General features: G+C 51.6%; 5 protein-coding genes across 5 annotated transcripts; all 5 read left to right on the top strand.

Moving 5' to 3' along the window:
* Positions 1–800: 800 nt before the first annotated feature.
* COCVIDRAFT_41334 (hypothetical protein) lies at positions 801–5,525 on the top strand (the record flags this gene model as incomplete). Its single annotated transcript, XM_014697052.1, has 6 exons — positions 801–833; positions 887–1,651; positions 1,711–1,903; positions 2,301–2,617; positions 2,670–4,144; positions 4,193–5,525. 6 exons carry the CDS (start codon positions 801–803, stop codon positions 5,523–5,525), a joined length of 4,116 nt encoding a protein of 1,371 aa, XP_014552538.1.
* Positions 5,526–6,282: 757 nt separating this feature from the next.
* COCVIDRAFT_19428 (hypothetical protein) lies at positions 6,283–9,394 on the top strand (the record flags this gene model as incomplete). The annotated part of the gene is made up of 3 exons (XM_014697023.1): positions 6,283–6,363; positions 6,422–6,976; positions 7,025–9,394. The coding sequence occupies 3 exons, from the start codon at positions 6,283–6,285 to the stop codon at positions 9,392–9,394; spliced, it is 3,006 nt and encodes a 1,001-aa protein (XP_014552509.1).
* A 597-nt stretch (positions 9,395–9,991) lies between these two features.
* COCVIDRAFT_110099 (hypothetical protein) lies at positions 9,992–10,315 on the top strand (the record flags this gene model as incomplete). Its single annotated transcript, XM_014697053.1, has 1 exon — positions 9,992–10,315. One exon carries the CDS (start codon positions 9,992–9,994, stop codon positions 10,313–10,315), a length of 324 nt encoding a protein of 107 aa, XP_014552539.1.
* Positions 10,316–11,955: 1,640 nt separating this feature from the next.
* COCVIDRAFT_19429 (hypothetical protein) lies at positions 11,956–12,785 on the top strand (the record flags this gene model as incomplete). The annotated part of the gene is made up of 2 exons (XM_014697024.1): positions 11,956–12,309; positions 12,531–12,785. The coding sequence occupies 2 exons, from the start codon at positions 11,956–11,958 to the stop codon at positions 12,783–12,785; spliced, it is 609 nt and encodes a 202-aa protein (XP_014552510.1).
* A 1,317-nt stretch (positions 12,786–14,102) lies between these two features.
* On the top strand, positions 14,103–15,037 carry COCVIDRAFT_110116 (hypothetical protein; the record flags this gene model as incomplete). The annotated part of the gene is made up of 2 exons (XM_014697054.1): positions 14,103–14,310; positions 14,373–15,037. 2 exons carry the CDS (start codon positions 14,103–14,105, stop codon positions 15,035–15,037), a joined length of 873 nt encoding a protein of 290 aa, XP_014552540.1.
* Between the last annotated feature and the right edge of the window lie 648 nt (positions 15,038–15,685).

Here is a 15,685-nt window from a genome sequence, read left to right on the forward strand (position 1 = left end):
GTCTGTAACGAAGGTTTTTCTTACATCTACGAAATTGCCTGACGGACTTGGCGGTATGCCTAGTAGTCCGTTGGAAGTATATGGATGTTGATCAGTAACGCTGGTGGCTTTTGGGTGATGTTAAAGATATCTCCGTGGACGCGGACTGTTGATCGACACGGGAATAGGAGATGCCGTGGAAAAGGCCAGCCCCTTGATGAGAAAGACCATAGTTCTAGAACGTTGGGCAGGAATAACCAAAACTTGACTACTAATCAAATATCCTTTGCCCCTGAACAGATAATGTCATCATTACTTGACGTTACCTTTTTTCGGATGATGAATGGAGGACATGGAGGTGAGCGCAAACATTGGCCTCCGCAGATTACAACTTCACATCCTAGTGTGGTATTGAGGCTGAGTACTGCGTACATACATACGTACTCTTACACCGAACAATGCGCAATAGCCGGTGTGGCGTATAGGTGGTAGGACTAGCCTGCCGTTGCATTTCGTAGCTTCTGTTGTTGTTTTGAGAAATTCTCAACATGTTGGATCGAAGAAAAGTCTAATGAACTCACCAGCTTGAGCATCTATCTACCTCGTTGATATGTGTATGGTGGTAATAGGTCGATTATATGCTCATCCAGTTGTTGCTGCGAGTAAACAAACCTCGGCAACTTCGCGCACCCCACTCGCGTCGATCTCCCGTGATATATCTGGAAGTCACATTGTGCGCGCAGTGTATGCTTCCCTAATAAAGAGTTGTCAACTAATATAGGATCAAGTGGAACCTCTTTGGTCTCTGATTTTCACCTATCATGAAGGCCATTCATATTGAAAAGTTCGTCAAAGTTAGTTGCCGAAGGAAACACGAGATATTTACAGTCTAACATCTGGTGTGCAGAACATTGCAGACCTCAGGCCTTGCTCCATTCCAAGTCCAGAACGTAAAAAGCCAGAGGATATTCATATAAAGATCACGCATTCAGCAGTAACCCATGTCGATCTTCTTTATGCCCAAGGGCTGCACCAAAACAACCGACGTCATATTAAGCCTCCGTTTGTGTTAGGCACAGAGTTCTCTGGCATCGTCGTATCCAGTCCTCCAAAATCGTCTTTCAAGCCTGGTGTCCGCGTATTTGGGGGCGGGCTAGGCGCTTATGCTGAAGAAATCTGGGCCTCTGAAGAAGCGATACGCCATGTACCGGAGCAATGGACGAATGCCGAGGCATGCGCAGTGGGTGGTAGCGGATCAGTAAGTTACGGCGCATTGCTTGATGTTTGCAAAGTCAAAGCTGGAGAGACTGTACTTGTGTTGGGCGCAAGTGGGGGTCTTGGAGTCATGGCGGTACAGATTGCAAAAGCTGTTGGTGCAAGGGTTATTGCTGTGGTAGGTGACGAAGAGAAGGCCGCCATGGTTAGAAGTATTGGCGCAGATGGCACTGTCAACTATCACGATGAAAATTGGGAAGACCGTGTCAAACAACTGACGAAAGACGGCGAGGGTGTAGATGTAGTGTACGATGGCATTGGCGCTGTGGAGAGTGGAGTCAAGTGTTTGAAGTACCGCGGTCGTCTGGTGATTGTGGGGTTTGCAGCAAGGAACGGAAACATTGAGAACATCCGTGCAAACCGCATACTTCTCAAGTCAATAACGGTGCATGGCTATGTAAGTTATTCACCTATTCATATAGCCCTTGGTTTGTTACATCTGCTCACAACGTATAGAGATTTGGCGAAGACGGGCGACGGGATCCAGAGAGGACAAAGGATGTATGGGATGGCTTCGTGCGCTTAGTTGACGCAGGGAGTATACGACCGGTAGTTTACAAAGAGAACTATAATGGGTTGGAAGCAGTTGGTAGGGCGCTGGAGGATGTGAAGGCGCACAAGGCCTGGGGGAGAGCAGTGGTGAGAGTATGTGAGCACGAGGACAAGGCGAGGTTATGATCATCTCCCATACCATTCCAGCGGGGTGTTTCAAGAATCGTATTCGACTGGCATAGTGAGCGGATAGCGATCACACTTTTGCTCTCCCTTGGGGCGTATCAAAAACGCCAAGCAAACGCGTTGGGGATAGAGCTGAGGGCTGTGCGCACGGCCCCTTGCGGCGCGCCAGCATAGCGCGGTTTCTCTGGGCGCACCTCCTCCGAGTTTCCAAGTCTCAAACAAAGCCCATTGCCATCGACGCTCGCCGTCTCCTCTCTTTTTTCCTTCTCTTCTTCCTCCACTTCGCCCATAGTGCGCTGACGCCACAGCTTAATCAGCCAGTGGCACCGCCTCTACATCTGCCTAATCACCGCGGCTGCATTGCTGAGCTTTGCGACAACCCCCGTACAGACGTTCATCCATCACTCCACATTTTCCCACCGCCATGGCGTCCTACGGAAGCGACCCAGAGGACGAGGAGGAGGACTTCAATCCCGCGCCCGAAATTGACGAGGATGACGTCGCTCCTCGCGGCAACGCCTCGCGCAGACCCGCCGCTGAAGATGACGATGATGAAGGCGATGGGATCAACATGACAGGCAACGACGACGAAGATGAAGAAGGTGGTGGCATAGACGTCGACGACGATGACGACGATGAAGATGACGAGGACGACGAAGAAGACGAGGACGACGAGGATGTTGTCGTACGTTTTATGAAGCAATGCCCCCGAAGTTCTAGCAGCTAATCTTTCCCAGGCCCGACCTGCTAAACGGAGAAAGAAGGCGAAGCGCAACATGTTCATTGATGTCGAAGCCGAAGTCGACGAAGACGAAGAGGAAGAGGAGGAGGGCGACGACGAAGGTGTCGACGAAGTGCATCCCGACGATCTCCTCGAGCCCACGGGCGCCGACCTCGACGACCGTCACCACCGCGAGCTCGACATGCGCCGTGAAGTTAACGCTCAAAGGGATGTTGAAGAAATCGCAAAGGAGTTCGACGAAAAGTACAGGCGGAGGGAAATGCAGAGCGCTCGTCGCGGTGGTGCAGGCGCTGTACCTTTGGCGCTGCCCACGGTTGACGATCCATCAATTTGGGGTTGCAAGTGCCGTCCTGGAAAGGAACGCGAGATCATCATGGCGATCCAAAAGCGCCTTGACGACAAGATTCGCACCGGCCAGCCTGTGCAGGTCTACTCGGCCTTTGAACGGGGTCCTACAGGTCCACAATCTGGATTCCTTTACGTTGAAGCCGACTCTAAGCAGGCTGTGGTAGAGCTTATTGAGGGTATCCAGAATGTCTTCATGGGCTCTGGCCAGTTCTCAATCCCCCCGAAGGAGCGTCCGGATCTTCTCCGAAAGAAGAAGCGTGCGCCATTGGAGGTCGGAAAGTTTGTGCGCATGCTACGACCGCCCACATACAAGGGCGATCTTGCAAAGGTCGTCGAAGTCTCGACCAACGGTCTCGACTGTGTCGTACAACTCGTTCCACGCCTGGACTATGGTCTCAACGACGATGCAAGCGCTGCTGGAGACAACAAGCGCAAGCGAGGCTTCTTCGGACGACAAACCGAGCGCCCCCCTGCGAAGCTGTTCAACGAAGCCGAGGCGAAGAAGCGACACATGAAGCATCTCAGCATGACTGGATCGGGCAACCAGAGGGCATACACATACAAGGGTGAAGACTACCAGAACGGTTTCCTCATCAAGGAAGTCAAGGTCAACTGGGTCAGCACTGAGAAAGTCAACCCCAAGATGGAGGAACTGCAGTTCTTCTCAGTTCAGAACGCTGATGGCACAGAGACCATGGATCTCCTAGCTGTCCAAGCTGCGCAAAAGGCTGCCGACTCCGGATCGGCTTTTGCCGCTGGCGATAACGTCGAAATCTACACTGGTGAACAAAAGGGCATTCGCGGTACGACTGTTACTGTAACAGGTGACATTCTCACGCTGCGAGTGAGTGAGGGCGACCTGAGGGGCAGAAGGATCGACGCTCCTGTCAAGACACTGCGAAAACTGTTCCGCGATGGTGATCACGTCAAGGTCATTGGTGGAAGTAAATATGTTGATGAAGTCGGTCTCGTTACGAGGATCAAGGACGACAAAATTACGCTGCTTTGCGACTCGACCCAGCAGGAAATCACCGTCTTTAGCAAGGACTTGAAGCGTGCTGCGGACTCGGCAAACGTTGGCGCCGACTCCAACTTTGACCTCTACGACTTTGTGCAGATTGAGTAAGTTGTGACCTGAAATTGGCAAGATATTCAGCTAACATGCTATAGTGCTTCCACCATTGGTTGCGTTGTTCGTGTCGACCGCGAAGTTCTGCGAATCGTCGATCAACAAGGCGATGTTCGCACACTCCTCCATACCCAAGTCTCACAGATTGTCGGCCGAAACAAACACGCAGTAGCGACCGATCGCGACGGATCTGAAATCAGACATGAGGACGACGTTAAGGAGCACGGCGGTGAAGGGCGACAAGGCAAGGTTCTGTACATTCACAGGGGTACACTCTTTGTCCGGAACCGTGAGCTTGTCGAGAACCAGGGTATCTTTGTGGTCCGCAGTAACAACGTCGTCACCATGGCGGCAAAGAGCGGTCGTGCTCAAGCGCAAGGTCCTGATCTCAGCGGTATCAACCCTGCTCTTAACGCAGGCGCAAACGGGAACGCGAATGCCATGCCACCACCACGAGCTTCTTTCGGCCGTGACAAGCTGATTGGCAAGACTGTGACGATCCGCAAGGGTGCTTACAAGGGTCTTCTCGGAATTGTCAAGGACACGATGAACGACGAAGCGCGCATTGAGTTGCATACCAAAAACAAGCAGGTTTCTGTAAAGAAGGAGCTTCTCACAGTCAAGGATCCTATTACCGGTGCCAGCATGGACATTGGCGGCAAGTTCCCCAACCGTTCGCGCGGTGGGTTCTCGGGCGGTCAGACAAGCTATGGCGGTGGTGGTGGTGGCGCATCTGGCGGGCGAACTCCTGGATGGGGCACCTCTGGTGGTGGTCGTACGCCTGGTTGGGGAGGCAGTGGCAGCGGAGGAGCCGGTGGCCGTACACCAGGCTGGGGAGGTAGCGGAGGCGCTGGTGGGCGAACACCTGGCTGGGGTGGAGATGGCGGACGCACAGCCTATGGCGGAGGAGACGGTTCACGAACCGCTTATGGTGGCGGTGATGGCTCCCGAACAGCATACGGCGGCGCAACTGCCTATGGCGGTGCGACATCGTATGGCGGAGGAACGGCGTATGGTGGCAACGACGGCAACCGTACATCATATGGTGGTTTCAGCTCGGGAGGACGAACACCCGCATGGGGTGGATCACCTGGCAACGCCGCCTCGAAGTCGGGTGGTTTGTCTGCTCCTACGCCTGGGGCATACAACGCCCCTACTCCAGGTGCGTATGCCGCTCCCACGCCTGGTGGATACGGTGCATATTCTGCACCTACACCAGGTGGTCCACCAATGGACGCTCCTACGCCGGGCAACTACTCTGCGCCGACACCAGGAGATAGCTCTGGTGGCAGATACGGTGCTGCTACCGCACCAACACCGGGTGGTTGGGACGTTGCAACACCAGCACCAAGTGGTGATCCAGGATATGATTAGGGTGGTGAATTTGTGAAAACTTCGATGATTATTTCTAAAAGGGGGTTTTACACAAAATTGTAGGGCGTGTGCTTTTCTTTATTTGCCACAAGCATGTGCCCTCGCTCTCTTTGCCGAATCTTGGGATTTATTAATTGCATTTCTGGAGTCATAGAGTAGGATAGCACAAGTCTTGAGTGGAATCAAATGACTTTATTCCGTGATACACATAAATGCATAGTTGTATTGATATGTGCACATGGGCCCTGGCTGCCGTAGTGTGATTGGCAAGGCTGCGACATGTAAATGTTGCTGCTTCGGGGTGGCTGCCAAGGCGTCAGACAGGATTGGGTCCCATGATGCCAGCACTCGACCATGTGTTTTATTTTTAGGGCTTCAAAGAAGTTCCAGACTCCTTTTACACCACCCACAATGATGCAAACTCGCTGGAGAAAAAGGGTTTTTCTGGGGCGACTCATGGTCCAGTGTCTGGAGCCCCACACTAGGCCGCGGCAATGACGTGCGATGGGCCGAAAGATAGTTCTAGCACGATGCATCTAACCCAACAAGCACGGCACGATTGTCAAGAGTGACGCGTTCCTCGTATGTGAGGCTCTTTAGTGGAGAGTACCCTTCTGCCAGGAGGACTTTTATCTTTTTTTCCCCGCCTCAACAATAGTCCATACTACAGTACATACATGCCGCACATATATCCCCCACCGCAGCTTGCTTCCAGGGTACCCAACTTCATACACTCGCTTAAGAGGAGGGTCCAACTATGGTCGCGGAAAGACGCCAAAACGCAGAGAGCAGTCTTGATAGGTTCATAGATCTGATTTCAGATCCTTTTCAGTCTCAGGTAAGTATACAGCCAGCACATACGTGACGTCGCCAGCACCATACTCACCCCACCACAGGTTCAAGAGACCTCCATTTACGCCGCCATAGTATATTCCTTTGCCGTATCAGGACTACTAGTCCTCAGCTTCTGCTTCCTCCGACCGCGCAACTCGAGAGTATACGCCCCACGAGCCAAACATGCAGATGAGAGACACCGGCCGTTGCCGCTGGGCAACAAGCCATTGAGTTGGTTATCTGCCGTCCGGAATGTCCGGGAACAAGATCTGGTGGATAAAATCGGGCTGGATGCTGTCATCTTCCTGAGGTTCATGCGCATGATACGAAATATATTTTTCGTATTGACCATTGTCGGCTGTCTGATCCTGATCCCCGTCAACGTCGTTGGAGGATCGCCCTTCTACAAGCAGTGGAGTTCGATTTCGACATTGATGAAATTTACTCCACAATATATTTTTGGAAGGAAATTCTGGGCATACGTTGCGTTCGCATACATGATCCAGTGCACAGTGTGCTTCTTTCTATGGAGGAATTATGGTGCTGTTCTGAAGCTCCGACGTGCATACTTCAACACCGAAGAGTACAAGTCTAGTTTGCACGCCAGGACACTTTTGGTACGTATGGTATAAATTAGTAATCATATTTGTGCTGACTTGAAAAAGCTCACACACGTTCCACCACCATATCGAACCGACGCCGAACTTATCAAACTTATCGAACAAGCAAAACCGATTGATAGCGTTCCTCGGGCAGTTATAGGTCGTAACGTAAAGGATCTACCAAAATTGATCGAAGACCATGACCAGGCGGTTCGCGACCTTGAGAAGCACTTGGCCAAATACCTATCCAATCCGAACAGACTACCCGCGAGACGGCCAACTTGCAAACCAGCGAAAGATGACCAGGGGATTCATGGCAAGGGCGAAGTGGACGCAATCGACTATCTTACCGAGCGCATCACAAGATTGGAGACAACAATCAAGGAAGTGAGAGAAACTGTGGATATGCGTAATCCCATGCCTTACGGATTCGCGTCCTACGAACACATCGAAGACGCCCACGCAGTCGCTTTTGCTGCCAGGAAGAAAGGTCCCGAAGGATGCGATGTCTATCTTGCGCCAAAACCACACGATTTGCTCTGGCAAAATCTTGCCATGTCACGAAGGACCCGAACAATACGCGCATTTTGGGATGGTCTGTGGATCGTACTGTTTACCGTCGCCTTTATTATACCCAACATGCTCACATCAATTTTCTTATCCGACTTTTCACATCTCGGGCTGGTTTGGCCTACTTTTCAGGCAAACCTCTCTGCTCACCCAACGAGTTGGGCCATCGCTCAAGGTATTCTGGCACCGCTGGTACAAACTCTCATGTACATGGGAGTCCCCGTAGTCTTTCGTCGCCTGTTCACGCACTCTGGCGATGTTTCAAAAACCTCCAGAGAACGCCATGTGACTGCCCGGTTATACTCGTTTTTCGTTTTCAACAACCTTCTCGTTTTCTCAGTCTTCGGGTCAACTTGGCGCTTTGTGGCGGCAGTCATTGCAGCAAAAGACCAAGGTGTATGGGAAGCTATACGAGATAATCACCTCTTTACGAAGATCATGTCGGGGCTGTGTAATGTGTCCACATTCTGGCTCACCTGGCAGATGCAACGCAATCTCGGTGCGGCGATCGATCTTTCACAAGCATGGGTGTTACTCTGGAGCTGGATCCAGCGCAAGTGCTTCTCGCCAACCCCACGAGAACTCATCGAGCTGAGTGCACCGCAGCCGTTTCCCTATGCCGACTACTACAACAACTATCTCTTTGTGACTACCGTTGGGCTGTGCATGGGGGCACTCCAACCGGTCATATTTCCAGTTACTGCATTCTACCTTGCCATGGACTGCGTATTCAAGAAGTACCTACTTCAATACGTCTTCATTACCAAGACCGAGTCCGGGGGCAGATTCTGGCGTCTTCTTGTCAACCGCACGCTCTTCGCCGTAGCTCTCGCCAATGCTGTGATCGCCTTGGTAGTTGGCGCCAACGGGATAGGATCGATCGATCTCAACTCTCTTCAGATGGGCACAGGCAACATGCTCTTCGCCATGGTGCCCCTTCCATTTCTCCTACTTGGCTTCAAGTGGTATTGCAAGCGATCTTTTGATGAAAAGCTGTCGTATTACTCGACACGGCCCTTCTTGGATGCCGAAGCCGCACATGCCACTGACGATCGCAAGCAAAGAAAGACAAGCAGACTCTTGACTCGATTTGGTCATCCGGCGCTTTACAAGAAGCTACTGACGCCCATGGTGCATGCTAAATCACAGCACTTGCTCAAAGAAGTATACAGCAATCGCTCCAGCACAGGCCACAGCATCTTCGATACGGCGCAACGTCGCTCGATGGACCGCGCCATGCCCGCTACACCTGGCTATGAGCACTTTGGCGATTTTGTCATGACGCAGATGGATTCAGAGGAGCCAGGCAAACAGACCGCCAATGCCGATATTCCCCACGTAGAAATCGTGGCAGAATCCGAGCTCGACTTTGAAAACTTCAAGAAGCGCGCCGAGTTCCGCGATGCATTTGGTGGCGATGGCGAGTTGTATGGAAGGCCCGAAGACGCCTCGCGCCCGGGCACCCCCTCCACATTTACCACATTTACGGAAATGGGCCCTTATGGCCGGCATCGGGGTTCTGCACCCGCATCGCCGTCATCAAGTCGCCCGTCATCAAGTCGCACGCGTCTTGGTGATGGCAGTGATTTTGAGCAAGGGACGTCGTATGCCAAGGGCTACCAGCGGCCACCGCGGCCGGCAGAAGAGGGCTTTGACTATGAAGACTTGGGTGATGATGCTGACATGTCGCCGGTAATGCCGTTGCATACTGACGCAATGCTGCATGGTGTGCACAGCCGTCAGCCTCTTGTTGGCACTGCTGAGAACAGACACGGCAACAACAATGCCCCGGGTCATCAGGGTCTTGGTGGTGCTGATGCGCATGAAGATACCAGTTATGAGCGTTTTAGACATAGAAGATAGTGAGATGTTTTCTTTTGTACATATAATTAGAAAGCATTATTTTTTATCTGGTTTAGTAATACCGGAATTTCGAGGTTCGCGCGCAATAGCGATGGGCGACTTGGTTTTTCTTGTTTATTAATTTCTTTGCAAATTTCCCCCCTAAATAAGTCACACTACTATATTACTTACTATGGAAAGTAGGCCTATTTATCCTGTCTTGGAAAGTATGTACATACTGCCAAGTACACGTATACCATGTGGCTAAGCAAGATATAATGCAAAAGGGGGGGGTGGCTTAGCAATGCCACGTTTTTTTTTCAATGACTTGGAAGGTTCGTATTAGTGGAACTTGGAGGTTTACGGTGGATGTCTCTTGTACGTAGTTGGGCATCACATTGTCACGGGTAAGACCAACACACACAAACCTTTGAGCCTTCCGCAAAGTTCCAGGTGTAGTCTCGCCGGGCGTCAGATGGACACCGAGGAGAAGGAGGACGGGGACGAGGAGGTTGGGGCAACAAAGCAATGCACCATGGACGGTCAGCTTGCTTCCTTGCCATGTCTTTTACCTTTCTTACCTCGCCGTCCATTCTCTCATCAATGTCTTAGCAACGCATGCTTGAAAAAAAGTCTCTTCACCCCTCTCTCAAAGAAAAAAAAAGCTTATCAAGCGTACTCGGTAACTTTCCCAGCATATACACACCCACGAATAAACCCATCTCCGTCAGCACCCGCAAGCTTTCCAAAAACAGGGTCTGGGTATTACATGGACACTCAGTCTTGCGTTGCGCGCGTAAGAAGGGGATTGTCAGATGCCTAGATCCAGTAAGCAAAACAGAGACGTCATCAGTGTCAGCAAAAAAGTCTGGGTCGTATATGCCTCTCTCCCCGCCACGATTACTACGGGCCAAAAAAAATGTAGGCGGGGTTAAACGATAGTCCGTAGTCCGTTGGCTGATTGTTTTTGTCTTGCAACTGCCCTGTTTGCCGGTCATCTTTTGTGGCTTGTCTTGGTTTTTGTTTATGCTTCGGTGGTTGCCGGTGGATGAATATAGTTTGAGGCGACGCGTAATGGATTGGGAAGGTGTTGCGAATGTGGTTGCCTGCGTAGACGTATGTGCCAAGGATTTGGGGTATCGTGGGACATGGGGTGGGAATGGAGAAGAGGTGAAGAATGTGCCGTGTTGACGATGATACTAGTAGGGCGATGTAAACCGTGCGCTTGGGTATGTACACAGCTGAGGTGGCCAAAATAACCGGTCGCTTGGAATGAGGGAAGACCAGCTGCTTGGTACCTTCCGTATTGCGCAGCTAATGCGCGAGACGGGCGATGTTCTAGTGGCTTTGCGTTGAAAGTCAGCAGTGTTCTGGTGTACTTGGCTTACCAAACCATGATGTTCTAGTGTTTCTTTTGCTTTACAAGCAAAGCCCGCTTGCGCTGAATCTAGTCCTGTGCATACAAACAACAAGCCCGGGACGAGGCGCTAAGTTGTGCGAATAAGAGCGCAATAGAGAAGGATTCGCAAATGTAATGCTTGTGCTGGGTGGGATTCTTCGCCAATGCTGTACCAAGACTTGGTGGGAGTAAGACCGAATGCGAAAACGCATTTGGGGGGGCTTGGTATTTGTTTGGAAGGGGACCGGGGGGCGGTGTGTCGGTATGTTTGTATAGTAGTGTGTACGGTATATAAAACGGAGGGAAACGGAGTGGGCTTGGTACGGTAGTTGTAATGCGATAGAAATTGAAGTGTAGTATGTAGACGAGTGAGTTGGGGTTAGGCAGGTACTTTTCATCTTCTTGAATGTTCTCATTCATTGATTTTGCTTGGAACGGAACACGAACGGTTTGTATGATCTACGATTGTGGATAACTCAAACGTCATTATCGAACGATGTTTACACAAATTGGAGATCTATTGAGGGTGATTGATTAGGTGGGATAAGAGGGTTTATTTCTGTAATAAACGGCGGGGCGGGACGACCGGTTTGCTGGGCGGAGCTGGGGAAGACGGTGAGAGAGATACGGTAATCTGAGGGAACAGGCCAAGCGGTCAGCAGGATAAGGGAACGAACAGGACGCGGGAAAAGTCCATGTAATCCTAGAGATTTCCACTTGGCGTAATCAAGTTACAGCAAACAAACTCAAGAAACGGGCGCGAGAGAGACGGTTGATTAATGCCTAGGGTCCGAGTCCAAGACCGAGAGAGGGTGCGCAATTTGTATGCCGTCTTAGTGTTAAAGCTTTGGAGCAAAGCGGAGGCCAGCGACCAAGAGCAAAGCCAAAGGGACCAAGAAGGTTTATATTGATTTGGTCGCCAAGCCAAGAGCAGAAGATGACATTGGGACGTGGTCTGGTTGGACAAAAGGCTGTAATTGTTTCGAAACACAGACCGGCATTGACGCATAGAAGAGGTAGAGAAACCACCTAGCGGCCACTGGCGAATTGATTGGCCTATTTCTTGAGCAGAATGACTCGAAGAGAGTGCTAACTGCAACCGTGGAGGCGTCTGTCGTCGTCGTCGCGTCGAGCTGTCGGACCGTTCTTTAGCTCCTGTGGCTTCCGATGGTGTTGCGTTGACATGTCTCGTATGCGAATTGCGCATATGTTTACTTACTTACACGGCGGAGAGACAGACGGGCAAATTGCTATGCGCTATGTCCGATTCAAGTCAACCGAACTTGCTGGGGGAACGCTGATTCACTCGACCATGGCGCTATTTGCTAAAGACGCCAGAGAGAAGAATGTCGTTAGCATTGAGGAACTCTTCTCCCTTTCTCGAGTCTCGCCATGCGCCCGGCTCGTCGGACGACGTTGCGTAGCGCCCGATAATATTCGCTACTCGATGGTGGCGCGAACGGCGTCGCTGGTCCGCGCAGTACGGCGGGTGTCAGTCGGTAGGATCCGGGCGCCTTACCACGGTTATTTTGTGCCTGTGAGCTAGTAGCCAACACCTGCCACGCCCTCTCTCAACCGTGGAGACCAATACCTTTTAGTACATGTATGCGCTCCTTGGCAGCGGAGGTTGACACTTGCACCATGGCAGCCAAGCGCTGTGGCTGGGTTTTGGAGAGGACTCGAGATAGGTCGGTAGATGGGAAATGACCTGTTTACCAGCAATCATCAGTTCATAACCCACATTACCAAGCCGCGTAGCGCTCCGCTGTAACGCATCCTTTGACTCCAGGTTTCTCCGCAGTAAACTGGACCCTTGTCCATAACAGCGCGGGTTGGGACAATGGGATTGGACGGGAAAGGGTGATGAAGGATGAGCGATCTGTCGGCCTTGGACGTACATGTCCCATTCGGCCTTACTGCCGCTCGGCGACGTTCCCAACCATGGCGGCGGCGACGGGGTGGGAGGGCAGCCAGGCTAGCCCCCTAGCTACGGGTTTTGGGTGTTTGGGGTAAGCCAGTACGATGTGATGCATGCGCAGACAAAACGTGGGAGCCAAGCAAAGTAGCCTAAATCTGGAATCTTTGTAGCCTGATTCCTGGTGGGAGATGAACCCTTTTCCCGCCAAGCCGTTTGAAGGGTCAAGGCGACAATGGGTTTCAGGCCCAGGAGGATGCCAACGGGACAAGGCTAGGCCGGAGCTTGTCATGGGCATATTATTCTGGAGTGGAGTGTGCACGAGGCGGACACAGGGCATGACGACAGTTTGCGCGTTATTGCGGAGAATGACTGATAGCCACAAAAAAAGAGGAGCTCCTATAGTTCCGATTCGGTTCTGGTATCTGCGCTGTTCGTCCCATCTGCCATCAGCACGGAGTCCCGCCGCGGGGATAAACGGCTGTGCAGTGATCTCACCGTCCTAACTAAGCACACTCTACTACTCGTTAGTCGCGGTGGGCGGCCAAGCCTTCTCCGCAAGACTCCCTTGTCAGCCAGCTGCCACCTGTGGCTGGCGTCACCGTCTCAAACACAGCCTTCGACAAGCCCCCTAAGCAACTGTCGCAAGACTTGGCCTCTTGGGGCACATGTGGCTACGTACTAGACACAAGTCGTCGACTTGGCACTTACCTGTCTCGGAGATTTTACCCTCATAGCTGCCGGGTGGCAGGAATGCTGCCAAAGCGTGCTAGAATATTGCCTCCTGTTATCAGACTTGGCCCAAGAGGAGCGTTCTTGGCTGGAAAACCCCGTATCGAAGGATCCGTTACAGATCAGCATACGCCGGGCGTGAACGGAGCTGTGTGTGTGTGGCTTGCATCCAAGGCAAAACGCACAACTGGCTTTTGGTGCCTGGAAACGCATATCCAGCATACCCCTAATCCTTAAAATCAGATGTTTTTTTATGAGACTGACACACTGTTAGCCCGTTTGATCTGCGGCAACTCCTTAGGAACCAGGCACGCAGTCGACAAGCTTTTTGGCCTGAACCTCGCTTGCTTCACGGGCTTATTCTTCACTGGCCCATTCTCGATTCGTCACACGCCTTTGACAGGATGTTCCTGTAACGCCCGAGTCCCTTGCGTAGGCTGTTGTTCCTACCCGGACAGGGGGGCGTGCGCGCCTAGATCGTCAGCACTAAATTGTTCACCAGATGTCGTAGACTCTTGTGTACCTGTACTTAAACAACTTGCAGTCCGTATCTTTTGTCCAGCATAAAACAAACTTCATTCTACACAGTCGATCACTCCTTTCTCTTACTCATCAGCCTTCTACAGCACATCAATCTAAACTTAGTATTACACTTACCCATACAACACACAAACACATTCACTATGCTTCTCAAGACCGTCCTCTTCGCTACCACTGCTTCGGCAACCTGCCTTCACGGCCTCTCCATGTTCAAGCGTGCTGAGGGCGCTGAGGGTGCTGAGGTTGCCAAATTTGGTTATGGTCCTACCAACGGTCCCTTCAACTGGGCTTCTCTCGCTCCCGAGAACGAGGCCTGCAAGACCGGCAAGAACCAGTCTCCCATCGACATTGGTAAGTCCCACACTACGCTGATATCAGCTCCAAGACGCCTTTTACTAACACTCCACCCTTAGATGCCACCATTGCTAAGGCTGCTGCTAAGCCCCAAATCTCCGTCCCCAAGGTCGATGAGGTCCTCTTCGAGAACTTGGGCACGACCATTGAGGTCGTAACCAACGGCACCACCACAATCGGCAATGACTCCTTCCAGCTTGTCCAATTCCACATGCACACCCCATCCGAGCACCACGTCCTCGGCGAGTACTACCCTCTTGAGCTCCACATGGTCCACCAGGGTGTTGCCGACAACACCAAGCTGGCTGTTGTTGCCCTCATGTTCGAAGTCTCCGCTGGCAGGTCCTCCTCAATCATCTCTTCCCTCTCCTCTTCCCTCTCCAAGATCGCCACCCCCGGCAGCACCACCATGATCAAGGGCGGAATTAACTACAGCGATGTCATCTCCACCATTGAGAGGTCCGATGTCCTCACCTACTCCGGTTCCCTTACCACCCCTCCTTGCGCCGAGGGTGTCACCTTCATGATCGTCAAGCAGCCCCTTGCCGTCAGCGTCGCCGACTACACTGCCATCAAGAAGATTGTCAAGTTCAACTCTCGCTTCATCCAGAACACCCTTGGCCAGGACAACATGCTCCAGGTCGGCGCCGTCTCTGGCACCTCCAACGCCACCAAGCCCGCTGCCCCAGCTGCTCCCGCCAACGCCTCCGAGGTATGTCCTTAAACAACTGCACCTGTGTTTGCCTGTAAGACAAACTTCCCTTCACATTCTTCTTCCCTCTCCCACCCTGCACAAGCAAAACATGTTCCTGACATTCCTTTCTTCTCAGCAAAAAACTGAGACCAAGCCCGCGACTGGCGCCTACAAGGCCGACATTCACATCTCCGTAAACATGCCCAACATGCGAGTATGTTTGCTCTTTTTCTTTTCTATCTTTCACTACTACTATTATTATTCATATAACATCATACTGACTCATCTACCAACAGGGCTCCGTCCACGCCAAGCGCTCCGCCTAAGCGTCCCGCAAAACCATCTCCATAATCTCTATTCTTTCCTATCTCTCTGATTGCGGACTCCGTGCTGTCCACCAAAACTACTTGATCCTAGGACACGGCAAAATCCGTTTTCCTTTTTTGCTCTTTACTTTTTTTTCCCTTTTTATACACATCATACTTTGCGAATTTTCTTAACTCAATGTAACTAGTACGCATAGAAGGGAAAGACGGATACTACCCCCAATCGCCGCTACCGCATCAGCAGCGCAGATATGCACGCATTTACTCTTTTTATACCCCCAACCAGCATCACTATTGTTTTTTTTTTCTGATGCTTGAGTATCCAGGCGGTGGTGATGTTGGTATGCCTCTT

The sequence above is a fragment of the Bipolaris victoriae genome (genome assembly GCF_000527765.1).
Source record: "Bipolaris victoriae FI3 unplaced genomic scaffold scaffold_107, whole genome shotgun sequence".
Taxonomy (NCBI): domain Eukaryota; kingdom Fungi; phylum Ascomycota; class Dothideomycetes; order Pleosporales; family Pleosporaceae; genus Bipolaris; species Bipolaris victoriae.